This window comes from Manacus vitellinus, unplaced genomic scaffold (genome assembly GCF_001715985.3).
Source record: "Manacus vitellinus isolate BGI_N305 unplaced genomic scaffold, ASM171598v3 scaffold_28_pilon, whole genome shotgun sequence".
Lineage (NCBI taxonomy): Eukaryota > Metazoa > Chordata > Aves > Passeriformes > Pipridae > Manacus > Manacus vitellinus.
The window spans coordinates 9,456,510-9,484,325 of NW_021940122.1; the positions used below are offsets into that span (position 1 = coordinate 9,456,510).

General features: G+C 38.4%; 1 protein-coding gene across 2 annotated transcripts in view; it reads right to left on the bottom strand.

Annotated features, from left to right (window-relative positions):
• Positions 1 to 27,816, bottom strand: part of KPNA1 (karyopherin subunit alpha 1) — a 50,932-nt gene that overhangs the window by 3,245 nt on the left and 19,871 nt on the right. For both annotated transcript variants that reach the window (XM_029960673.1, XM_008924475.4), the window contains exons 7-13: positions 20,075 to 20,163; positions 18,703 to 18,802; positions 17,979 to 18,142; positions 16,739 to 16,817; positions 14,439 to 14,564; positions 2,119 to 2,246; positions 1,231 to 1,409 (exon numbers count right to left, since the gene is read on the bottom strand). In XM_029960673.1, the coding sequence (XP_029816533.1) occupies positions 1,231 to 1,409; positions 2,119 to 2,246; positions 14,439 to 14,564; positions 16,739 to 16,817; positions 17,979 to 18,142; positions 18,703 to 18,802; positions 20,075 to 20,163 (865 nt within the window). The remainder of the gene's footprint in view (positions 1 to 1,230; positions 1,410 to 2,118; positions 2,247 to 14,438; positions 14,565 to 16,738; positions 16,818 to 17,978; positions 18,143 to 18,702; positions 18,803 to 20,074; positions 20,164 to 27,816) is intronic.

A 27,816-nucleotide genomic window follows, 5' to 3' on the forward strand; every position in this document is an offset into this window, starting at 1 on the left:
CATACTCTCTGTCTGCCTCTACCCTTTCACCCAAAAATTAAATCCACAGGTTTGAATGGGTAAAGACAAACAAGGCCTCAAACTCAAAGACTTTTTCTGAAAAGACTTTTAGGACCAAATTTCCTGAAAGTGTGTTCCCAGTGCTTTCCTTACGAGGACCATGACTACAGAATCACTCAAGAGCAAGTTGAAAGAGACTTCTGATAATCATCCAGTCCAACCTGCAACCCAGCCCAGGAGTACTAACCAACAGCAGATTAGGTCTGCTGTGTCTAGACGGGTATTCAAAACTTCCAAGGATGGAGACTCCATTATCTAATCTGTATCCCATATATATACAGTACAGTTAAACTCGGGCAACCAGTTTTTGGGCAGGCATTAAGCAAATGGGCAAATTCAGGCCTTGTAGTCAGATACAAAGGAAAATAATACAGCAAGGAATGATGCTATAACAAAATCCAAGTGTTAGCCATTTTAGTAAATCTCTAATATTGGGAACTGTACTAGCTTTCTTGTCTACTCCTTTTACTATGTATGAAGCCTAGAGTACACAATTCTCTGATACTATATACACATTCCTGAATGTGTATATACATATACATACACATATGAAAAGGGAAGTTTTCATATCAGTTGAAACTGAGAAGCAGGCAAGAAAAAATCCTATTCTGATATAACTGTTCCCAGGAAGTCAAGGTAACCATGAAGGGAAACAAGGTTCAAGAAACCATGTTCAATGATGCTATCTTCTTCTATACTGCTCTTGATACCCATTTTATTTTTCTTAATAAGAACTTAAGAGCAGCAGTAGCTCAGAACTGAGATGAAATCACACTGGTACATGCCAGAACCTTAGCATAGCAGAGGCAAACAAGGAATTTGCAGCTGCTGTCATAATTCTGCAGGGCAGCAGAAAGGGATGGGGGAAAGGTTTGAAACCTGAGCAACAGAGCACTGCACCTGAGCTTTTATCTGATATGACTGAATGACTCCCAGAAGGCTTTCTCAGGGACAAAAGAAATCAATAAAAGAAAATCTGCACACACTGTTTTCAGTCTACACACAGTCAAAGATAATGTAAAAAAACGGAGTACAGTGAAGACTTATCAAAGAACAGGTTATTTTCGGATAACAGTGATAAGGTAATTAATAGAATTGGATCTACTGAAACTCTAATGGGATCATGATCTTGGCTTTATGGCCTGACTTGCTTAGGTGTTTTGCTCGTACCATACGCTTCTTCAATAAGAGCGCAGTAAGGATTAATGCCAGTGCCGCTGCGTTTGGATTCCTGCTCTCCAAGCCTCAGGATATTCTCCAGCCCGTTCAGTGCTACTTGCACGATCTTTGAGTCCATTACTGTAAGGAGGTCGCAGAGCGGTCTGATGCATCCCAGTTCTACTAAATACCTGAAAAACACCGTATGGAACCCAGTTAATTGTCTGCAAAATTGTAATTGGTGTAGCCATTTAAGCACTTAGCATGAAGGTCTAAGAACCAAAGCAACCAGATAAAATATCAACTTGACTGGAGAAACCAAAATTACAGACATCTAGTTGTGTCTAGTCAATTCTGCTGGAACAAACAAAATAACTTTAAAATACCTTCTCTGAACCCTCATTTATATAGCTATGAAATAATGACTTATTTTTTGTACCATAAATTTATATTTATATAAACAGCAACTATGTTAAAATTTAATATGTTTATAAAGTTATTTTATTTTATACAAAATTGCATATAAGCATAATGTACCAGTTTAAGTTAAACAGGAAAAGCAATACACGTGATGCCACTGTCTGAGGTGCCAAACTATTCCTCTCCAGACTGCTAATGCACTTACACACTAAAACAACCACTTAGAAGTTAGTTTAAAAGTTGCATTTAGTTTTTTCATGTAAGACAAATGGTTCAATTATTTAAATAAGCATTACAACTAAAATACTTTTGTAATTTCTCCCTAAAGGAATGACAGGCTCATTCACAACAAGGACATGGTCTCTCTGGATACAACACTGAAAGCATACAGAAAGGTTTTCCAGTTTCTAGGTTGATAGTTTGTTTTCTTGCACAAACATCAATTCACATGTTGCATTACAACATTTTAACAATTCTTACTTGATCTGTTCAGCAGAGCCTCCAGATGTTGCATTTGTGATTGCCCAAGCAGCTTCTTTCCTTGTCCGAAACTCAGCCGTTTGCAAAATATTTATAAGAGCTGGGAAGATATGGGCATCTATGACTGTCTGCAAAAACAAATGACACGTCAGGGTTATAATAAAAATTAGAAATAACTTTCTTGTCCTGAGCTAGTTAATGTCTATGCTCAGCACAACACACTAAACAATGAAATGTCACCTTATCAAGGGGCAAAACCGATAAATCAGTTTTCAGCTTTACATTCAAAATCCTAGTTATTGCCATGGTTTGTGCTCATCCCAAAAGAATTCAAAACACATTCAGACTAAAGTGACTGGCATATCTAAGGAGTTACTTAATCATACCCTGACAGCAAAACAATGCCATACTTCCCTCATTTTTCCAGGTAGTGAACCACTCAGCTATTAAGTCAGTAAACTATTAAGGCATTAAGATCCCCTAAACTTCATATTCCTGTGTGCCATACTACATTTCCACTGGGCAAGACAATGAAGCAAAGAGAACACAAAGCAGCAGATGGTTCAGCAATAGGGGAGGTTAGGATTACATTTTTAAACTACCACTTTACATTTGTAACTCATCACAGAACTGATAAAGGAAAATTCAAAGAAAGCCAAAAAGATCCTTTTCACAGAGCTCTGTAGAAGAAAACTAACAGATTACACATAGCAAAAAGCTGTAGTCAATTCACAGTGTGAATGGCTACCTGGTGAAAACAAAACAACTGTTTGATATTTCTTTTATCCTTGCCGTTTGTCTGGACATCCATACTGAATCTGCTTTGCAAATCCACAGTGCCTATAGTTGTATCAACAGTGCCATGAATACTGTCTCCTTTGCCAAAAAATCCACACTTCTCGTACAGAAATCTAGGGTACCCAAGGAAAACCACTTATACTTCCATCATGCCACATTGTATTACACTTGTACACTGCTGAGAACATTTGAAAAAGTGTCCTTAACTGAAATTTTAGAACGTGAATGTTGGAAGTGCTAGGTCACAAACAGGAGTCAGCTATTTTAAAACAAAACAAAACACAACCTAAAAAGATAAAAGAAAGTATCTTTAAAAATGCTTTTTGCCCCCTGACATATTTTACTGCAAAAGAACCCACTTAATTTTTAAAAAGATACCAAAGCAACACACTGTAAGGGTACTTGAACACAAGAGCACCTGCTTTATTAAGGTTAATCAGATCAAGAGCCTTATCAAAGGGAGATACAAGTAACAAGAAAGTAATAAATAAAACACACAGTGATACACACGTGATAGAAGAGGGTTAAGAGAAACAATCACAAAGAAGGAAAGGCTCCAGTCACTAATTAACGGGTCATTAAGAACCTATAGGCAGAGAGCCAGCCCAGACTTCATAACTGATGACAGGGACAGGTGAAACTGCAAAACTCAGTAATGAATCTTTTCGTGACTGTTTTACCATGTAACCCCCCTCTCTAGCCCCTTGAACGCTGTAAGGATTAGGTGCTCACAAATGATACTGGCATGACTGAATTTGGGCTGGGAACTAGATGAGATCACAGGAGAAACCTGTGTCTGTGGGGCCAGCAACTGGAGTGGGTGGGCGTTTCAGCATCAGTAGCTGGAGGGGCCAAGAATCAAGGTCCCAGAAAACATGAATTCAGGGCCAGCAACTGGTGCCAAACGTTGGATGAAGGGGCCCCTAAAACTGGAGCAGGTGAGGGCCCCAGCATCAGCCACTGGGGCAGGATCATAGTCCATAGGGCCCCTTGTGCCTGGATGCCAGCGACTGGGGGACTGAAGTTAAGTGAAGATCTCAGCACCTCAGCTGGAATGGGACTGCAGGTCACAGGACCCATGGGCTTGGGCACCAGCTCTGTGTGATGAGGGAATTTACGTAATCCCAAAACATGGTGGTGGGTGTGGAGGATCACGATTTATTTAATTTGCTGGCAAACTGACTAGGCAGAGCAAGTGGGAGGCCAGGATCTCAGGCATGGACAGGGGTCTGCAAGCATGTGCATCTGTTTGCTAGTGAGAATCAAGCTGAACAAGCCAGTGAGTAGAACCCAAGCACAGTGAGTGAAGACAGCTCACGATCCAGCCAGGGACAGCAGCTGAGCAGAGAGCCCACAATGACAGTCAAGAGATCTGTGACTGTGTGTGTGTGCTTGTGGATCTAGAGAGTGTTTTTTCACTAGTAAACTTCAGTCCTCATCAGACAGACAGGAAAAAGAGGACTTGTCAGTCTACATTTCGTTTTATGTGAGTCCAGAGAGCGCTACACAAGGGTGTTGTTAAGAAGCTCTTAAAAGAACAATGCGTCAAGGGACATCAAATATTCTCTACTGAAAGATCTTGATACAGATCTAGGATAGGATACTTGACGACATTAGTTTTTACTATTGTGGCAAAGAATAAGTAAAAAACATCCCATTAGCACTTCTTAAATCCTCTCCCCAAAACAAAACTTTTATAGGAGATTTATTTCCTTAGAAAGTGTCTTCTTAAAATCAACTTCTTTAGTAACTACTAAAACCAGAGTATGTTACATGATAGCATGGAACTAAATCAGCACATCTTATCTGACAGGCAGTAACATGCTTTGAACCTTCTTACTGCCAAAAAAAAAAGTTACCTTGAAATGTTTCAACTTAAACTGGTAAAATACTACGAGAAATTCAGAATAAAGGGAACTAGCAACAGGAGGACAGTTAAGTAGGAGAAACGTAAAAGATTCTTATTGCTTTTCTTCTGGCTCAATCAATTTTAAACTCTGTTTCAGTGCTTCAGTCAGTAAAATTACTCTTCTTAAGAGCGGAGAAATGTGCACTTGAATGTTTTCAGAAAGAACTGAATCCAGATCTCGCATCTCTTGGGTGAGTGCTCTTATTTCCATTTATTTCTATTTCTTACTCTATTGTATAAAAGGCTACAGGCACCCTGTTTACTTTCTGCTCAGCAATGATGTCAGCTATCTTTACCCAAGCAGAACAGGTTAAAGTACGACAATGAGTCACAGCCTTTCATAAGTGAGAGTGGCTCAAGAGAGAAGCAGATTATCAGTCACTATATTTTTATGTTTCCTACTGCTTGACATGCATTGTAAGTGTTGTCACCACCTCATCCTATCATGAGTCTCAGTTAAAGGTATTTAACTGTCCCTCTGTAATACAGCAAAGCTTTTCAACTAGCAGTCTCTCAACAGTTGAAACTTTCAGAGTTCAACTTTAAGGAAAAAAAATTAACTAGGTCAGAAAATGGTTTGCTTTAACCTTAATATCTTTACTAGATTTCAGAAGTCAGTTAAGCTCAGCAAGGGTGGTAACAACAACACATTAATACAGAGAAAATGCTAGCAGCATCTATGACTTACACCCTATGTCCTGTAGCCCTGCCCACAGCAGTTACTCTGGAAAGCACATTAGAATGCCTAAGGATTCCTATCTCTATGATATTTTATGTGGGAACAACAGTTACTGTGGAAACAGGTCATGTTTCCCTTTCAGTTAAATTTCTTTTAAGTGATAAAATAGTAAATGCTGAAACAGAATTTGGGTTTGCTTTTTTCTTTCTTTTTTTCTTGAAGAAAAGCAAACCTCAGGCAGAGCGAAACTCTAAAAGACTGTCACAGGATGAAGTAGTTAAAACTTCTGAGGATTTAGAATGGCTTAATTCAAATTACTTCACTTTTTTACCATTCCTATACCGCATGTGCCTGACACGTGGAAGTATGCTGAAGACTAAAGTAATGCAGTGCATACAAAGTGCTCAAGATAAGCATAGCTTTTAAACAAAACGAACACAATTCCAGGATTTCAGTTCAATAAGAAGTTTAAAAACTGAAAGGAAATAAAAAGGTTTTAGGCTGCTACTACTAGGCACAGAGGTGGTATTTACAAAATACAACAAAAATCTCTTTTCTTCACAACAGGTAATCCAACGCCCATCCTCTGATACATTAAACTAACATTGAAGTTTTTGCCCAGCTGCATCCAATGGTATTTGCTGGAACGGAACGGAACAGAACCCTATCTGGAGTTGTAACTGTAAGTCTTTTGGAAAACTAAAATTCAATTTTAATTGAAACATGAATTTTCAAATTTAATTTGAACTGACTTGTAATGCTCAGTCCTTCAGCAAATCTGTCCTCACTTTCAAAGTGTCAACTTTTTTATGTTTATTTGGAGTGTGGGTTTGTCGTTTTGGGGTTTTTTTAATAGTTGGTATCCCTGTGCTGCAGTCCTCCAAGCAGGTTGCCTGTCTTTTGGGAACATTCTATCCATCTTATTTTAATCAAGCCTCTTCACTTTACAGTATTTGATTTTTAAAGAGTGAAGCTAGATAAAAAATGCATTTTCAGAGTTTTATTACACCTGCACGGATGTTTAATCTAAATATATTGTAATCACTGTTAGGAAGGTCTTCAGCAGCAGTATATTAAATTAGTATTTTGAGCTGGTAGTACCATGTGAATTTGCTTCTCCCTCTTTGGGTTCCCACAACTAAATCACTTAAGATATGCAAAAACACACATACACATCTAGTGTGCACATGTGGACGCCATGTCTACATATGATTCATCACATAAATGTGAAGGCAAACAAGTTTTATACCGTGACCGTTTCCCTGCTCCTGCGAGCTCTCTCATTACCTTTAACAAATCAAGATTACAGTCACCAGACAGCTGGCAGCTGCAAATACAAACCTACTGCTCCTCCTGGCTGGAAATTGTAGTTTATAGAGGCTGCTCAGTTACTTCTATTCGAGTTACCTTGTTTATTGATTCAATTTACAACTGCTTTATAAATAACATAGCAAATATTTGTAAGCCAAAACTACGTAACATGGTGGCATGAGTACAAAACCAACTGGCACCTGAGAGTCAGACAGGAAGCCCTTCAGATCTCAGTTCTAATGAACTTTTATGTTGTTGACACAGACACCTAAGCCTGTATACTCCAAACTGTGTATAAAGCAAGCTTCTAGACAGTTTACACAAGGCTGCTACTGCTGTCAGGAAGAACCTGCACTATAATGAACAGCACCTTGTTGAGCTGTCTCCTGCTTTTAGGGTCAGTCCTAAAAAAAAACAAAACCAAGCAAAACCAAAACAAATAAACAACCCAAAACAAACCAACCACCCAAACTCCCAAAGGCAATGTACACCACTGACTTATGGTTTTCAGGTAGAATAAAGGAATTAAAGGTATTCTAGCTCTGCTGCCCTCAATGTGGTGTGAGGTACGGAATTCACCACATGCAGAAGTCTGAAAACAGATTTTGTACTTAAACACAAAGTTAAACCTGAAAGAGATTAATCTTTGACTTTCACTAGTCCACAAACTAATATGACCTTGTCAGTAATGCCATATTTTGCTCTTAATTAAGATACTTTTGAAGTCCTACTACCACAAACAGCATGTGAAGATTTTTAGATCACCTACGCAAACTATGATAAACCAAACACACTTCATATTTAAGGGAATTGAATGCCTGTGTAAACCACAACTCTGTGTGAATCGTGTCATTCCTTTTGAAGAAGAGCCTCTGACAATTCTGAGCTTCTACCTTTATCACATTTTGTAAAAATGTGTTTCATTCCAGTGTTTTTAAAACTGACCAGGCAATGTATCATTTGCTACATTTGCCCATGTCACTCTTCAGCAAGAATAGGAAACCCTAAAAGAGAAAAAATACGGCACAGATCCTGTTGCTACCATGATGAGCCATACTCCATACTCCCACTTCCAGATGTTCTTGTGAAAATTTAAGGTATATTAGAAAACAAGTGATAAGTTTCTTAACCTGTCAAGAGAAGAGAACTCCTATGATGTCTTCACTGTCAGACATGGAAGATTGTGTCTGATGTACTGCCTTTCATAGCTTTTCAACGGGTTGCGAAGTTAAGACAGATCATTTTCTGAGGTATGTGATAGCCTTTCATACCCTTCAGAAGGGTCCACAGTCAGGATTAAGCTTCAGTTGTGCAGTTCTCCTTCTGACTCCCAGGAAGATGTAGTTCCCCTTCTCCCTGACTGGGGAAGCTATCCACTGAAGTACAGCAAAGCTGTATACAAACTAGGAAATTAACAAACAAAAACTATACTTAGTGACAATCACGACTGCATCAGGATATACACATCCACCCCAAACTTAAAAGCACAGAAATAAAGAGGGGAAAGACTGCTGTATTCCACCACGCTTTTCAGTTGCCTAGGTACTGTTGATAACACACTCTGAAAGGCTTTCACATCCACCTTTGGTGGGGAAATAAACCCAAACCTTCTGTGCTTTAGTAAGAGCTACCAAAAAAAGTTCAGCACGCACATTAACACATCTCATGCATGTTAGTTTACATTGCCTTAATGCTATAAAGAGTTTACTTGATTGTGTTGGAGTGCAAATCTAACAGTGAAGGCTGCTGCCTTATCTTTCAGGAATGGCAGTGAAAGCCTTTGGAGTGTGCTACCAAACAGCATTGTAGGCAGTATGGAAGTGGAGATGAATATAGAAGTCCTTCCCTCTAACTTTATATTTCTATACTTTACAGTGGGTGGATGGAGGGAATGTAACCCAATGCAATCTTAAACAACACTAAATATAGCTCTGTCTGTTAATAGTGATTAGGTAAAATACCTATTAGATTTACCAAATATTTTATTCTCTTCTTTGTGTGAAGAAGGGATCGCTAGATTATGGCTTGAGCACTACCCAAAGATTCCATAGTATTCTAACATCTCGACTGATCTGGAGCAACAACCCACTAGTCAGATCAGCTGGTAACTTGCAATAATGTGGTTTACTATGCCAGGCAGACATGAAAAAAAAACTATCATGTGCTCAAATTGTTCTTGTCTGATTTCTGGCTAAAGACTGGGCATGTTCAAGATCCAATCTGTATCACAGAGACTGGAATAGGTCTGGCTCCAGTCAACGACCTCCAGTAGGAACTGTTGAGCAATTTGGAGGGACTGGAGAGAAAGGAAAATAAATTATTTACATTAGAGCTGCATCTAGTATTTTAGAATTTCTTACCTAAGGAAGACCAATTCTCAAGAAAAATGTTTTAATTCATCACAATGTGAAATTAACTTAGAGAAAGAAAAAAAAAACCTATCAACTCACAGACGAAACAGGTTCACCCATGAACTTAGTTAAGTCAGATATGGTTCCCAGATGGGAATTATCCTTTATCCTCACAGCTATTAAAAACAGACTATGCTTTTATTCTCCATTTTAGTATATGACCATTTTCAAGAAACACTTTACCAAACAGCATTTTCCAACTTCAGAAATTACTTTTTTATAGTGTTTTTCAGCTCAAATGTTTACAATGATTTTGACATTAAATAGGAGTTGCCTGAAATAATACCTCAGAGGAGTTTTTTGACAAATGCAGACCTGTCAGCTCTGAAGTTGAAAGGAGGTTTCATCACACCTTGTATCTCGCACAACATTCTCTAGGTTGAGACAGGAAACTAAAGAATCAAGACCCTTTCTGGAACTTATTACACATGTGCAATGAGATTTGCCTTTAAACACAAGATAATTGGTTCAATTACACCTGCAATTGCCAATTTTACTTCCAAGAAATATTGGCTTTTAGATCAAGCGTGCTGTAAGTATTTTCTACTGTCCTTTACTTCACAATTTTTCTCCTTCTGCAGTTCCAAAAAATCTAAGCCTCGTGATGGACATGATTTGAAATATGTCATCATTACCAGGATAGTTATCTCCCACTCAGAATCAGAAACACTATTTTTTTAATCTCATTTTTTTAACTGTCAGTATAGATTAAATTGGGTATGCACTTAAGGAAGTCAGTGTTTCACTACAAAGCATGTGTGTGCTTGCAGTTCGAAGGCAGCTCAGTTACTCTGAATGGGGCCTGAGGGACTTTTAAATGAAACACAGATTTCAGTTTTCAGAAGATGCTGCTTTTATTTTTTTCCCTGGACTTGCATAATGAATCAACATGCTTCCAGCCTTGGCTGTGACATGTCCTAAGGCAGATGCTTTTAAGCTGCATTCTTTTAAATCTGCATGTATTCTAGTAATTTGACACTGGTTTCTTCCTGATGCAAGAATCCTGAGAATGAAAGCTTCTATCCACATAATCAAAATCATTTTTCTATGCAGAGTTAAGGGGCTTTTTTTGTACTTCTAAAGAGTCACTGCTAGAAATGAAGGTGCAATATTAATGGCTCATGGCATGAATTTCCCTCTCCCTACTTCCCACTTCACCTTTTCAACCCACAATGGAATTCTAATCTGCTCTCAGTAGGAAGGCAGATGATCTGTCACAAGACACACCAAAACATTTAAACACTACTAAACACACACATATATAGACTAACGATTTTGTTCAGGTAGGTTAGGCAAATTTTGTTTTAACAAAGGAGAGATTATTTTATCCTTACTTGTTTTCAAATAAAGATGTGATATCAGTTTAGAAGACCAAGGATTACCAGGGGTATAGTTAAGACTCTTCAGCTAAAGCCTCACTTTTACATTGCCTGAGTAGTAGATACCAGGTGTAAGAACACTGTGCAAAGTAGGGCAGGCACTTACTCCTTCACTTTAAAACAGGGCAAGGTGGTACAGTGAATACTTATATAGAACTCACAGAAGTAAGTACTCTATTGAAATAGCTTCTGCTGCACTAGAATTCAAGTTACCTCTAGGACTCTTCACAACCGTTACCTTCAGTGGATCAAGAATATGAAAATAGAGAGCCTGAAGTTTTGAAAAAATGCTCTAATAATAAACTTTACTTTCCACTTCCACTTTTGATACTTCTTTATGGATTGACTTGTACGGACACCTGATTTTCTCAAGCCCTTCTTAAGTTTGCAACATCCCTATACAATTTTGCATCCTGATGCAACCCTCCAACAGGCTTGGGAAAAAACACAAAGTTAAGAAAATGGTTGGACTGTTCCAGCCATCCCAGAAAATACTCTTAGACTATCCAGAAAAAGCAGAAATGGCCCTCCAGAGAAAAAATAGTTTCTAAAGTGGTAATAGCAGGGATAAAGCAGCCCAAATATTCGTCACTGGAAGAAATGAAAAGGCAAAAACATTTTTACCTTAGTACAAGCAGTAGTAACTACCTTCTCTGTACTGCTACTTACACAGCAGTTACAATTGCTGATGAGGGAAAAAATAGTGGTACAGTTGCTGATTTTACAAAGCACTTTTTGTTAGAAATTCAGCTAATCCATGGATTAATGCACAAACCACAATAAAGGCAGAATCAAAATTCTTGGAGCTCTACCAAGGTTAGATTAAGTGACCATATCATTCTCTACATCTGACAAAAACCATGAACTTTGGTGGTAAAATCAAAACCCTGTCAGAGGAAGCCAGAGCAAATACCACTGTAGGAAGTTTCCTTCCTCACAGTTCCACTTCCATCTTAGTCACATCCTTACATAGACAAAGAAGGACCTATAGAGCTTTCTACCTCCAAAAGTTTTTGCATTTTGCCTACTCATTTCCTAAGATAAGCATCACTGAAGTTAGATGAGGATTTGCTTTTATTTCCAGGCATTTCCAGAAGTTTAGCAGAGACTGAGTTATCTTCCACAAAAGTATTAACTTTATTTCCAATGCTTTCTGAGATGAAGAACTCGTTCAAGGTATTAAGGCTTTTAGGCTGTCCCTTCAGCAGCTGAATGCTTTTTGTAAGGGAGAACATAAAACGAAAAGATTCCAAGTGTCAGCTGCAAAGGGTGTAATACACTTATTTCTTAGGAAAAAAAATGCAGCCTTTTCATAATCTTGTGCAAGTTTTCTGCAGAAAGAGAAATAATTCCACCTCTTGGGTGAAGAGGGTCAGCCACTTCATGCTAATTCTGATCATACAGAATGAATAACTCAGAGTCACCAGTTTTAAGACCAGCAAGCATCAAACTGCCTTCCAAGGAAAAGGATAGAGGGGAAACAGGCACTCCTTGGCCACTTTTGCCAATCCATTGTGGGGCTTGGTTCACTTGCTGTGTAAACATGCATTGTTCCTGCCTGGTTACTAATGAGTGAGACAAATATTTCTTGTATCTAATATTTCTGCCAATTACTTCTATTCCTCAAGGAATAGATGTCTTCAGCTGGACTTTCATGCATCCTCTGCAATCTCTAAAAATACTCTGTATCCAGTGAGTGAGAAGAGAATTGAAAAACCTGACCTCAGAAGAATTCAATTTTATTTATGTGAGACTGTTATTGAACTGCCTTTGATGGAAACACTTGTATTTATCAGATAAAGCCTGTTTTCAAGGCCAGGGCAGATGGGGCCCTGGGCAATCTGACCTAGTGAGTGGCATCCTCAGCCATGGCAGGGGGGTTGGAACCAGATGATCTCTAAGGTCCCTTCCAACCCAAGCCTTCATGATTCTGTGATTCACTACAATCTGTTTTTTTAACACTTCTGAAAGAGAAAGGGAACGAGGCAATGTTTTTTGCATTGGGTTTGGGTGGCAAGGTTTGGGGCGGGGGCAGTACTACAGAGGTAGCTTCTCTGAGTAGCTGCCAGAAACTTCTCCTATGTCTGACAGAGCCAAAGCCAGCTGGCTCCAAAATGGGCCTGCAACTGGCCAAGGCCAAAGTCATCACCAATGGTTAGTAACACCTCTGTGGTACATATTTAAGAAGGGGGAAAAAAATTATTGGGCCGAAGTAATTGCAGCCAGAGAAAAGTGAGAATACGTGAGAGAAACAACTATGCAGGCACCAAGGTCAGGGAGGAAGGTGGGGGAGGAGGTGCTCCAGGCACTGGAGCTGAAATTCCCCTGCAGTCCATGACGAAGATCATGATGAGGTAGACTGTTCCTCTGTAGCCCATGGAGAACTCCACACCTGAGCAGGTGGATGCCTGAAGAAGGCTGTGACCCCATGGTAAGCCCACACTGGAGCAGGTTCCTGGCCGGATCTGGGGACCCGTGGAACGAGGAGCCCACATTGGAGCAGGTTTGCTGGTGAGGCTTGTGACCCTACAGGGGACCCATGCTGGAGCAGCCAGTCCTGAAAGACTGCCTCCTGTGGAAAGGGACCCACACTGGAGCCTTTCATGAAGAACTGCAGCCTGTGGGAAGGACTGACACTGGAGAAGTTTGTGGAGGCCTGTCTCCCACGAGAGGGACACGATGCTGGAGCAGGTGAAGGACTCCTCTCCCTGAGGAGGAAGCAGTGGCAGAAACAACCTGTGATGAACTGACCTGCACTCCACAGGGGAGGAGGTAGAGAATCAGGAATAAAGTTAAGTCCAGGAAGGAATGAGGGGGGGAGGAAGGTGTTTTTAAGATTTGTTTTACTTCTCATTATCCTACTCTGATTTTGATTGGTAATAAATTCTATTAATTTCCCAAGTTGAGTCTGGTTTTGCCTCTGACAGTAACCAGTGAGTGATCTCTCCTTGTCCTTCTTTCAACTCATGAAACTTTCCTTGTATTTTATCTCCCCTCTCCAGCTGAGAAGGGGAGTGATAGAGCAGCTTTGGGGGATGGATACCTGATACCCAGCCAAGCCAAACCAATATCCTTGAAAGCCAAGCAAAAAATTCCCCTATGACAGCTGTTCTTGAACAGAAGTCCACATTCAGGGAAAACAAAATGTATTGAGCTGTTTCTTCTTCATCTAGCCAAAGAAAAAATTTTCCCTGGGGAAAAGATGTTCCATCTCTCATTTATTCCAGCTAGAGGCAAGTCCTGAGAATTCTTACTTATGGCTGATACTCAGTCCAGACTCAGAACAAAGATCTGAACTTTTGGAGGCCTTTTAGAGACTGACATAAGGGAGTGAGACATTTGCTTCTGTGTGCTATCACTTAACAAGAAAGGATTACAAAATTTGGTATAATCAGAAAGGACAAATCCCAGTGCAACATGTTAGATAGCCTCCATTATTGTTCAGTTTAATAAACAGTAATTTTAGATTCGGCTAAGCATGCCTCCCTGTATCAGAAATTAGAAATCAGAAATAAGAAAATATAAACAGGAATGAAGTATTTTACAATGTAGGGCTGTCTGTAAAGTTATTTGATTCTCTAAGGTTGTAGCTCATTCTTTTCATTACTTGAGAATTTCTGTATCTCAGCAATTGTTAAAAGCACAAAGCAAATTATTTAAGACAAAATTTTAGCTCCATTTTGTCATTCCCTAACATGACCATCTTCCCCCCTTATACCCATGACTGTACATACACACAAATATGCCCTTTATACACAAAAAAGTGTACCACCTGATGTGTGTTTCTTCTAGCCTGCAAGACAAAGATTACTGACCATAGCTGAAAAGGTTACCTGGATCTGTGCTCTGTTTCCAGCTGTTATATTAGATATTGTCCAGCATGCTTCCTTTTTGATAGATTCTTTCGGGCTGCTTAGCAAGTGCAGTAAACTCTGCAGGGCTGAACAATTCAGAATTACCTGAATACAAAAGGAAAAACAAAACAAAACAAACAAACTACACCTTAGAAAAAAATTAGGATAAAGAATCACAGGAACAAGAATACAATGTCTCATCAGATGATCCCAAAAAGTTTTAATAAAAACCCCAAACCACCAAACATGAACAAAACAAAAAAATAGCAAGAACTAAGAAATAAATCTTAGCAGGAAAGCTAATAAGCAAAACAACTCAGTCATTCAGGTAGAAGATCACGCCTTTATAATGATTTCAGTTGTGACCTGAACACAAGAAGATAACAAGCCCATTATGACCAAACAAAAATAAGATGATGGTATTTTCCTGTATTTTTGTATACTTGTAAGCTCCAACTACTTCTGTTTTCCACATCAGCTGGCACTGTGGGGCAGCTGTTGCCAGTGTTGTGTCCAGTGACATTATGAATGGTAATTCTTATATGAAAAATTACAAAAAAATTGTAAAAAAACCCACAATTTTACAGAGCAGAAAAATTGCAAGAAAATTTCTATTTCCAAAAATCAAAATTTTAAGTGCTGAAAGTACAACAGAAAATGCCCCAGAACTTGGATGCCACAAGACAGATTATTTGATTATGTCATGTGTGATAGTGAAGGGCTTTTTGACATTCTAAAAGGCCACAACAAGGTTCAAAGACTGAAAAATGAACTTTTTTTTTAAAATTAAATTCCAACTTGTTACAATTAAGCTAAAAATTGGGAAAGTCTACCAAGAAGCAGAGCAGTTTTGCCTTGTGTGGCAAAAGCAGACAGCTTAGAAAGAACAGCATGGTAGAGAATTTTATAAGAAATACTCCAGTTGAGCTGAATCATAATCAAGATTTCTGATCATGGAATCTGTGGACTGAATTCACTTGTTCTTATGTCCCTGGGCCCATACTCTTCAAATTTTTCGACTAAGATTAAAAAAGCAAAGGTTATGGTTCAGGATTGTATCAGGTGTCTGCTGGGATAAATATACTTATTTCTTCATGCCCATTACTATGGTTTTAGCTATCTCCAAGCAGTGGCAATTGTTAACAGTTGGAAATGAGAGAAAAGAGAAAGCAGATTTGTGCTCTAAGATTGTACAGAGAAGTTCTCAGGCAACTGGCTTGTATGTTGCATTCATATTCAGAAATGTATTAGCTCTCAAAGCTGGGCTCTTCCTTCTGACTAATGATTTTTATATGCATCCTGTATCATTTTTTAGCATACAGCACAACCTTCGGGCAGGACCATCAAATTATCCTACTTAAACAGTTCTCTAGAATTTTAGGAAAGCTTATGGTATGCTCCTCTGAAAAAATCATCCACAACAAAAAAGCTTATAGATTTTTTTAGCTAAAATCTAAGATCTGTGCAGTATTTAATAACCCGTGTTACATTTTAATTAGTGATCCCTTGTGGTTTTATCTTCAATGAAATTATGAAATCACAAAACACACCTTAATCATTCTTTATGACTGATCTGTGAAACAAATGCCACTGAAAAAAGTACAAGAATGCCTATGCAATTCAGCTACACAAAATACATTGTAACAGTCAAAAAATCATCTTATCTTCCTCCTAGTGATAAGATATTCAAACAGTGCTCTGGTGCTGCTAACTCATCTTTAACTCAAACCTCACTGTTACAGAAGCATCCCGGTGACAACCTAGTGCTTCTGAGAAGCATCAGGTTTCCTGGCTCCCAATTTAATTCCAATGAAGTGGTGGGAGTCACTGCTTCCTACTGATGCTTCCCCAAACTTGTGCTCAGACACAGCTACATACCATCCAAAATCTGACCAGACACTTGTTTTTTGTATACTCATCCGAGATTCCCAACAACAGCATTCAATGTGACAGGCCTCAGATGGCCCTACCACGGCACATCACTCAGCATAAAATTCAGCCTAAGAGGCAGACCTGCTTTAAACAAACAAAAAAAACTACCCCACCCTTGAGGGGTATTGCACAGCTGTCTGTAAGTCCCAAACATAGCTACCTATGAATCACCAGCAGTTCAGGACTGAACAGAAAAACTGAAAACCACCACATGTTTTGAAGCAATTAGTGTCATCAATCCTCACTTTCAAACTTCAAAAGGAACAAGAGGAGATGCTTGTGAACAGGTTACCACAACTGACAGAAAGATGAACTGCAGTACAACACAAGAGAAAGTGAATCCATACCTGGGTCTGGATATCATCTCCTGTGACAATGTTGCCAACAGCTCGTAAGGCAGGAGATACAACTTTGTAGTCATTGTGCCTAGAATTGAAAAGAAAAATTAAAGTATTAACCATCCTGAGGCATCTCCATCTTTACATTCTCAAGGAAGGAACATCCATCAGCCAGAGGAAACTTCCCTGATAAGTCTGACTTAACTCTCATTACCTGAATCAAAACATTCTGATTTTAAACTAATGGTAAGCCTTTCTAGGGTTTCTAAATATTTAGGCCTTCAGACATCATTCAGCAGCATAAAAATAAAATATTAGAAGAATGCAAGTACTTCAAAGTTTAAGCATCCTTGGAAGGGAAAAATAATCAGCCTTAACTATAAAATATACTTAATGTAGCACACACAAAGGCAGAGAATGAGACAGAAAAATAAAGATAGAACCTGTGTGTTTAACTCATACAGCTGTTTGATCACCTTCTGTCATCATATGCATCCCTCCATCATCATTGTTAAATCAGGTTTAGAATAGGAAGGGTGAAGAAAGGAATTTTTTTCTCAAATGAAAACACTTGTTTATAAAAAGCTACTTACAGGCACTATGTTCTATTCATTAATCCAGTATCACATTCACTTTAATCTTAAAAACCTTAACAGTCTTTTTATTTACATCAGTGAAAACCATTATTCCTTTTTCTTAGGCAATTGAATGTTCCAGGTCCTGACCTTAGGCCTGAAGAAATGGCTTTGAACAAGGCCAGTCTCTGTGACTCCAACTCTCACAGTTACACCTTACTGACCAAAGTGTGCATATACTCTTCTACAGTAAGTGTTTAGGAAATTATTAATATTTCAAGTTCCTGGTACTGTCAATTCTAGTAAATTTTACTATTTCTTACATTTCTATCTTTGTTATCCTTTTGCAATTTCCTTTTAGGTAAATATAACATGGTCTTCAATAGCACAGGGAAAATTCCAGCATATATTATGGATTTTACAAAAGTGTAGCTGTTAGACGCAGGGGAAAAAATCTCTTAAGAAATATCAAAACTAGTAAAAGAAAAGTTCCATTGTTTCTGTTACTCATGACAAATAGAGAACATTGAACAGACAGGTAAAATTAAAGCTCACATCTTGCTCTTTGGAAAATTATGACATTTCAAGACGTATTTAATTGAACTTCCTATTGTTACAACCTTGATTTTAGGGAAAAGAGTAGACAGTAAGCTTGCTGATAACAAGTTTCTTACATTAGCAGTTCCACAAGTCTTCTGCAGACTCCTGCATCAATCACAGCCTGGATTTTATCATTGGGGCCATCAGACAAATAGGACAAAGCCCAGCAGGCATCAGCTAATACATCCGTATCATTGACAAAGAGCAGCCAGGAAAGCACACTAAGACAAGGTGAAACCTGTAAAATATTAAGAGGAAAGACATAAACCATACAATTAGAAGGGCCAATAGATCTATTATTATGTCAGCTAATTTTGTATGTGTCATTATAGGCTAGGCACTGGCATATTAAGGTTCAATACTTAGAAAATTTCAGACCTAGGTAGCACTTCTGTGCAGGGCTGTAGCTACACAAGCACAGAGGAGCATGTCTGCAGAAAAGCACTATGAGAATTCTTCAGCCTCTGCAGTACAAAGTCTTAAGTTGTTTACGGCAACTTAAACACATACTTGTCTGCTAAGATGTTACACACATTGCTCTACAGCAGCCAAGGTGTACAGTGGTGTTCTGCTAAGGGATGGTCATCTCCAGTACAGGAACAGCAACAAAGTTAAGAGGTAGCCATATGAAAACAGTGGTTGCGAATGTCTGCCCAAAAAATTTCATCTGTAAGAAGTCCATGGTATATTTCAGAATTTCTCTGACCCATTCTTTCCATTTTGTTTACCTTTCACCACCCTCACTGATTATTTGGCTAGCACCACTTCACAACACATTTCCTTTCAAGCAGCTCTTACCTTGGCAAAATCGGGAGGAGGATTTTTCCCTCTGCAGAGGTTGGATAGAGCCCATACAGCATTTCGAGTCATAGTGAGACGGTTCTGTTTTGAAAGTAATCTAAAACAAACAACAAAAAATTCCAACCCTTGCCTTTTAAAAATCAAAGCCAGGCAACCCTGTAGGGTCAACTAAGTGAATCATTAAAACAAACTCATTTTAACATACACCAGGGTAAAATACAGTAGGATTTTTTTCTATAAAATTACATTCTGAGGAAAATCATCCTTGATAGCTGGATACTAACACATATGCTAGATATAGGAATCTAGTATCCCAATAAGTAAAATAACCATTACACTAAAAGTGTGTTTACTTAACTGCTTAGATACCGATGTGGCACACCAACAGTCAAAAAGTACAAGAATTGTGACAAAATTACTCAAAGAAGGAGGATACGCAGGTAGTTTTGGAGAGTTCACGCTTAGCCAAACTGAATTTCTATGTCAGCCTCAGACTATGAGCCCCACTTTGGCATAGGAAAATGCAGAAAGGCAAGACCTAGTTTTCCCACAGGACAGTTTCTTTTTCCCACAGTTATCCCACAGTGTTTTTATGAGAGCACTGGAGAATTCTCCTGCTGCAAACAGAATCTGCAAAGGAGAGAGACTGAGTAATCGTAATTTGGACATGACAACACAAGATGGTGTCACTGTTTAAGCAATAATATGGTCCTTAAGCAGAGAACCATCAAGATAATTAGCAGACTAGAGAAATGGTATGCAATGGGATTTGTTCAGCCTTAGAAAGAGATTGTGTAAGGGGAGGTATAACTGCCGCTGGCAACAGTTTAACAGGCGGACAGAGAAAACAGGAAGCCAGATCCTTCTCACAGTTGCACAGTGACAGGACCAAGAGGCAACCATCACAAGGCAAAACAGAAAATTCTGATTAGGTATCAGAACACCACGTTTCACCATGCCACGGTCAAACACTGCAACAGGTTGCCACAGGTGGTTACGGAATCTACTTCTGATGTTCCAAATTTGACTGGTTAAGTAGTTGAGCAACCTAATCTGATCCACCTGCTATGAAGAAAGGCTTTGAGTAGATGACCTCCAGAGGTGTCTTTCAATTTAAATTATTCTGTGACTCTAAAATAAGCCCAGGTATCCACCCACACTGTAGTATAAAATAGTTCCAGCTTAGCTGCTTCTAAAACATGTTCCCATTTTAGGTTCTCTGGTAAAGTAGTTCAGGACTCCCCACTAAAAAGTCTGATCAGTCCACAATTAAAAAAAATATTATTATTCTTCAAGGCAAAAAAACCAAAATTTCAGTCTTATCAGACACTCAAGCAAAATTCTGGAAAACATATTAAAACAGACTTACTGCAATAAAGGAGGCAGGATATTACAGTCCAAAACATAATCTCTGCACATAGTGCTGTCTCCAGCAATGTTGCCAAGAGCCCACACTGCCTGTAAAGAAAAACAGAATAGTAATTGCTTTTATTCTCAAAATCCCACCAGTTTAACATATGTATTAGAGTTGGGAGACACTCTGTTCTGACTGTTAGATCCTGGACAACATAAGAAGGGCAATGCATTCTGGTTGAGTATTACAGTCAAGCTCATTATATGATTCAGGAATATTTATACAGACCTAAGAGGAATACCATAACACCCAACACGTATATCTCCAAAGACTCTGTAGGCAGACATAGCCTTGCTCTGTCCACAGTATAAGAGATAAGCTCATCTCCCCAGGCTTAGTAACATTCTGTTCTACACTCCTCCTTGTTCAGAGCTAATTTAAATCCAGATGTTCATACCACAGGTCAAGCAAGTCTGTATCTACCCAAAAATGTTGGTGTGGAACAGCCCATGTTAGTATTTCCTAAAAGCCATAAAAGCATGCATTATTTACACAGTCAGATAAGGATGATGACAACAACTAAGATAAAGATGAGAATCTGTATGCAAGATAAACCAATATTCAGAATCAAAGAGTTTAGATGAGCATTGACATATATTCTTTAAGATAAAACTATACAAGACAACCACTGTTGCTGATTAAGCCATATACATGGCAAATTGCAAGGACAGATACTTTCTCCCTTGAGCATCAGTACTACCATAACACCTCATTTTGAGAAGATCAAAAATATCAGAATTAAAGATGCATGAAATTCATCCTCTGTAATATGATGAGAATAAAATATTCCATTGTTTTTGATTTATACATTTGAGCCAAGTGGCATTTTTGATATCACTGTCCACTAGCATGAGAGCTATAACTATAAAAATTACTAGCATTCTATGTGAAATATAAAAGCGATTTTATGAATTCCATGCAAATTGCAGACAATATTTCATCACACAAGAAAGCATACAAAATTCACATTTGCTATTTATTTCAAGTTAGCAGAAGGCTAAGTCACATCAAATAGATACATGTATATGCTTATTTGGTTGGCTTATTTGGCATTTGGCTTCATAGATACATGTATCTATACAACCACTGGAAATACTTCCAATTCTGCATAGAGGACAAAAGCAATCTTACTTATCATGGATAGCAGCTGAATGTCCTCCTCAAATTTCTCTTCAGTTAAAGGCTATGTATTTAGCTGTAGTAAAATGTGTTACAGTGCATAACTTTCTCCAGTCGAACACAGGCAAGTTCCTCAAACAAAATAAACGTGTTTTTCCCTATAACTATTGGAAATAAACTGCTCCTCTAAAAAAACTGACAGAATAAGCCAAATTTGTTACCTAAAGGTAATTCCTGGACAATCCAAAATAAACTTATTTATTCACTTTCAACGTGATGTCAATTGATTTACTGCATTAGATTTCTGCTGTAATGTGTTTGTAAACAGTGGCAAAGAGATGCTACTTTGAAAAACAGACTTCAACCACTCTGGAGGCCCAAATCCACTAGCAAACCCTGCAAAACTAATACAGCTAAAACCAGATGTATATACAGATGTCAGCTTGCTAGATACAAAATAAAAAGAGGACTCCTCTGTACCAGTACTACTAACAATACCATAGGATCGGAGGTCATTAAACTGCAAGTTGTGAAGAGACTAGGAGACTGTTCTGGGGAAGGATTAGTTTGTTTTGTTTCCTACTGTTTTCCAGGCTTCTGCTGTCAGCCACAGCCAGAGGCAGGGCACGAGACTATATTGACCTTTGCTGTAAAACAGCACAGCATTATTACTATGCAACATTTCCCCAAAACTGATCCTTGTCATTAAAACTTATTTTTCATTCCAATTCTTACTCTTTCAAACCCTTGTGACAACAGGTTATCTGAAAAGTATAACCTTGGGTCTGGCAGCTTCATGGACTCAAGATGCAGAAGACAGCTATCAGAAAAATTTAGCTTAAGAGACATCCTGGAAAACATCACTTGTGTTAGAACTGCAAGGAACCACACCTGTTGCTCACCGCAATTTCTGCAGCAATGAGAAGCCTAAGACTTCAGACAGGTTCTAAAAAAACTTGTGGATCTTCTAAAAACATTTAGGGGTGAAGAAAGTTAGAATCTGCAATGATTTCCCTTCATTGAACAGTGACTGACTGTGTGAAGATACAGCCTCCTTGTCTGGACACCCTTACACATACCAAAACAAGGAAGCTGCATTTTACTTGTCTGTGGTCTTTGTTTCGCCATTAGAGCAGTATCTATTTTTAGGATTGACAACAGTGATAATCACTTAATCCAAGAATCCATTCTGATCCCGAATGACAGACTAGCTTTGCAACAGCAAGTCTCACATCAAAAGGTCTGACCAGAGAAGCCAAATAGCATCTCTACTGCTTTACCCCTCTTGATTTTTTTTATGGCAATAAGACTTGGCCAAGTAGTCTGATATCACAGTAAGAGAGGATTGTTGAAAGAAATTCTTGTAATGATAATGACTGACAGGACACCAAGACACAAATAATTGAAATTGAAATGTCTTTAGAAAAATATGCAAGGTTTCCTTCAGCAAGAAAACATCTTTCCTTAAGGAATTACTTTAGCTCTTCAGATAAGTGATGAACGTAAATAATTTAAACTCTCCTCAACAGACATTACCATAAATACAAAGCTCTGTCACGGTTCCCACAGACAACACACAAACAATGGAAGTTTCTTCAGGGTTTGTTTATTTGAATAATGTTCAGTGATTTTCATTTCTTCTTTTGTGCACTCCTCAATATCCAAATGCTTGCCATAACATTTTGGCTTTGTGCTACACATCCCCTATTTTTTTATCTTCTTTCCTGGATAGTTGCAGGGATATCTAATTCCATTAAATTTCAGAGCTTATTAAATAAAAAAAATTTGACTCTAAAAACAAATTCCATTTCAGTACTTTCTAATATCTACATCCAGACCTGAAGATGGCAGGAACCTGTAATTTTAAAATTTATAGCCTGACTTTTTAACTCACAGTTCAGATAGAAAGTTGTGTGTAAACTGAACATGCAAATGCTGCCTTGTTAATTGACAGCATCTATTTTTATACACCTGTATAAATTTCCATCTATTGCTAATAATTGAGATGGGATTGTCGCAGGTCTCCTGTTCATTTTACTCATCGTTGAACTACAGTGTTTTTTCCTGTAGTGTTGAATGACTTCAGTAGTCAGTAACAGTAAAGTGGAAGTTCTGTAAGGTACTGTTAAACCATATGGTGCCTTCTGTGAGTAATCCATGTGTTTTTTGACAACCCTCCACTTTCTCCTGGATGCCGAAGACTTTCAACCATTATTTCATTATGCCTTTGGATATTTAAACCAAGTGCTAAACCAACCACCAACAGTGCATAGAGTCTGTACCTCTCAGTGGTGAAGAACTATTATGAAGTAAGAACCAACACTTTCTCTACATTTGGCTGTTGACACAGAAAATGGATCTAATGCTGGGATGACAATGGTGAAGACTGACTTGCACACAGGTGTGATTTGGTGATCACAAAGAAGGATACCAGAAGGCCACATTCCTAGGAGATGACTCCTACTATGTCCTAACAGAGAAAACACCTTTCTTTCAGTAGATGGGTGATCATAGTTCCTTATTTCTCTCATTCACCAAACAGAGAAAGTAGCTCATACTCACACCTTGGCTGTTTTTCCTTATTTTGATTACTAAGACCCAGCTAGTAGGACCGGTGAGGTAAAAGACAAACAACACTTGGACACCAGACTTACAGGTCACCTCTGGCAAGCAAACAATGGTTTCCAAAAGGAATAGCAATACAACTAGAAATGGAAAAATACCGAGGGAAAAACACATAGATTACTTCAGCTGAAAATGCAAACTTCTCCAAAGCAGAACAGGACAGCTGGGGATGCTCGTGCCATCGGCCATCCAGCAGAGCATGATGACACAGATCTGTCACCGTGAGACAATCTCAGTCATCATCGACAGGGAGCACAATGCCTTGCACGGTTTTTGAAGAAAATTCCATGTTCATCACAAGTTGACATCTGGGTTTTAAATACTGCAGCATGGACAGTCAGGAAAGAACTGCAGCTAAAACACTGCTGAAGCCAGATCAGCCTTAAGCATGTCTAAAGGCGTTGATGGAGTTCTTCAATATAAATAATTTCAGGCAAGCATATCAACATTTCTAGATGCCTTCTGGAAGAAAACAATTGTGATAAGTGGAAGAAGGCTAGGACATATGTCACTGACTAAATCTAAAAATCAGTACACAGAAATGGGGAGAGGTGAGGAGACGTAGTCAAAGTGTTTTTCATAAATAATGTAGATCCTATGATAAATTCAATTTCACTGACAGGTAAAATGGATGCCAAATGGTTTGACCACTGCTCAAAGAGAAAGACTGACATATAATCTGAGAAAGACTGATAAACAATGCAAGCTATGAAAGAGTTTAAGGATGAGAGGGTAATTAAATGTCAGCTCAGTGGGAAACAGATCTTGCAAGATAAATCATTTCAACACGTATCTTATTAATTAAACACAGTTACAGAGATTCCCTCACAGACTACTATAAAACTGCTGATTTAGAATCTTCACTGGACTGTAACTAGCATACACAAAGGAAAATGTGCCACACATTAGTTTAAAACTGGCTTATAAATATGAAAATACATGTGGGAAAATCACGATCAGAAGATAAGGTAAACTGGATTCTGTTCCTGAGCCACTGCTAAGGGAAGTTTCAAATAAAAGACAAAAACAACAGTAAATCTTTAAGACTGACTTACTAGAAGGCAAACACAGTGGATAACTAGCCAGTAAGTAAAATAAAAATATTAAAAATATTTTTGTTTATGCTATATTACATATTGAAAATCATATTACCACTAACATTTTCTTCTACAGATTTGCTATCCCCTTTAGAACAAAGAAAGGCTTACTAAACACAGCCTTCAATATTTCTGTTTCTCTTCATCTTTTGCTATATGGTTGTAGGGTTAGCTTCTGACCCATCTGCCCTGGACATGTCGTTATTTTTTTTGTATTTTCCTGCAATTTTTGTAATTTGTTGCAAATGTAGCAGGAGTTGCTTGCAAATAATAATCTTCCACTGTGAGACATGATCAGGATGATCATTTTACAGGAGAGAAAATTATGACCAAATATCTTCCGGTTTCAAAAATACAGCTTGAGAAGCCCAGGACTAGATCTGCTCAAAACACAGGCCTAACCATAAAAAAAAGCTGCTGAGTTGTCCTCAACTACTAAACAAAATGGAAATATTTCACATTGAGCATATAAAAGCCACAGAACTAGTATCCACTTACTGAACACTGATAGGAGCAAATCACCCAGCATCAGACATTAAGCAATAGAAACATTTTTCTCACAAGCCTACAGTCTCCTTAATTGTAAGAACTTCTTTCCTATTCTCCTCCATACACTACAATGTGTTCCAACTTTAACAAACAGGGTCACAGTGTGACAAATAAAAGCCTCCTTTACTACCCATTCATCTGTTACCAGGGCAACAAGCTGTGCATATACTGCATGAGACAAGAGTCGTCTGGAAAAATACTATGCAACTGTGTACTAATGTTATCCTGTAATACAGAAGTACAAGAGCTAACTTTTCAGTGCTTAATGCTTTTAATTTTTGTCTTGGATGATATTGTGGTGAAGTGCTTGGGTTTTTTTAAAGCTGTTGGGAAGAAAAAGAGAATTTCTTTTATGTTGGCCTGTATTAAAGTCAGGTGTGAGCAGGGCTGCAATCTCTAGAGCTGCAGCACAGAAGCCCACTATGAAAAGGTGTAGGTAACACTGCAGGGTACACTTTCCTTCTTTAGCACAGCTTACTACAGAGCAATTTTTAACTGGTATTTAGAGATTATCGGCAATAGAGAGATCATGGATTTAGCAGCACCTGAACTGCACAGAAGAATATTTTTTGGTAATTACAACCAACCCACTCTGCCTGCCAGCAATCTGAACTTTAACATGACAGCAGTTTATTAGGAGGCAAAGGGGGAAGGAGACAGATAAACTACTTAACTGTGGCCCCTAAGCTCTTCTGTTAATTCACCCATCTTAAGACTGAAGGCTGCACAACTGAATGTAACCAGGTTCGCTCTTCCCACCTGCTCTCTGAACATCAGCAACAACCTAATAAAAAAAGCAAGTTAGGTCTTGCACAGAAGTCTGACCACTAGGAAAAATAAAAAATAAGAGTAGCCCTTACCATACAATTTGGAAAGTAATGCCACCAAGTTTAAAAAACAAACTCTAAAAGGTATCATATAGCTAAGTATGGATGGATTTTCACACGGGCAGAACATAGCATTTATGTGCTATTTCAGCAAGCTCCCTATCACATTTCTAATTTCTACAACAGCAGCAGATTCACTTACTCAAAGCTAAAAAAATGGACACAAAAATACCCCTTATTTTCTTTAACATTTTCTCAAACAACTGAATTCAATTTCTCCTAAAAAAGCCTTTTCAAAAATAATTTAGCCTGAGACAGAACACTGAAAATGGAAAGTTGCAAAGTGGAAGAACTTGAAAGCTATAAGCAACTGAGGAAAAAAAAATCTGTCCTGTGGAAAAAGTTAGGGAACCTGAAGTACAGGTGGTACATTCTGAGCCAGCTATAAGAAAGAAAGGCAAGTTACACAAAGCAATCCAATGTTTATGAGTCGGGACTCCTCCAGTCATGCATCTCAATACAGCCAAATGCAAGGTCAGACATCCAGGAACAGAGAATAGAGGTCGCACTTACAGGATGGAGAACTGAACCCTGGAAGTCAGTGACTCTGAAAAGAACAACGGATCATATGGGATAATCAGCTTAACCTGAGCTCGCAGCCAGATCTGCGGCAAAGAGTCCGCAAAGACACCTTGGATATTTACACACCAAAGTATCAAGGAGAAATGAAAACGAGGTACTATTCCTGCAAACAGCATTGCTGAAAGAGTGCTACTGAAATATCCAGTGCTTGTAGTTTCACCACCACAAAAAGATATTGAAATAAAGGAACATTCAGAAAAGGGTCACCAAAAAACAAACCAAACACCACAGAAATACTCTCATATGAGAATTCAGCACTTAAGTTCATTTGCTCAAGTAAAGCTTAAGCTATGGCCTGCAAGTACCTATAAGAAAAAACACAGAACTAATTGAGCAGACAACGAAAAAAAACTAAATACCTGGACCCAAATTTGTACAGTAAAGGTACTTATTTTCAATTTGGGATTAAGATTGGCTGAAACTAATTCTGTTAACACCATTAACGTTTCATCACCCTCAGTCTTCAAAGCAAGACTATATGTCTGAAATACATCCTTGTTCAAACACAAGTTATGGACCTAATGTGGAAACTACTGAATCAAATGTTTGGTCTGTGCTTTACACTGATCCCTGTGGGCCTCAAAGAATATCCATCTATGCTGTAACGAACTTAGAGAACAAACTATGATTTTCTTCTTAGAGAACAAACTATAATTTCCACTCATGCTTTATTTTCAGGAGAAACAGGCGTGAACTTTCCACCTCTAAAGCAATTATTCAAACAAGGCTCCCTGAATTCCTCAATACACAGAAAAATACCATTAGAGATTAGAATACTAACCCATTACCCCATCAGCTGTGGTTAAATATATCACTTTTAGAAAGAGGAAAATACAAT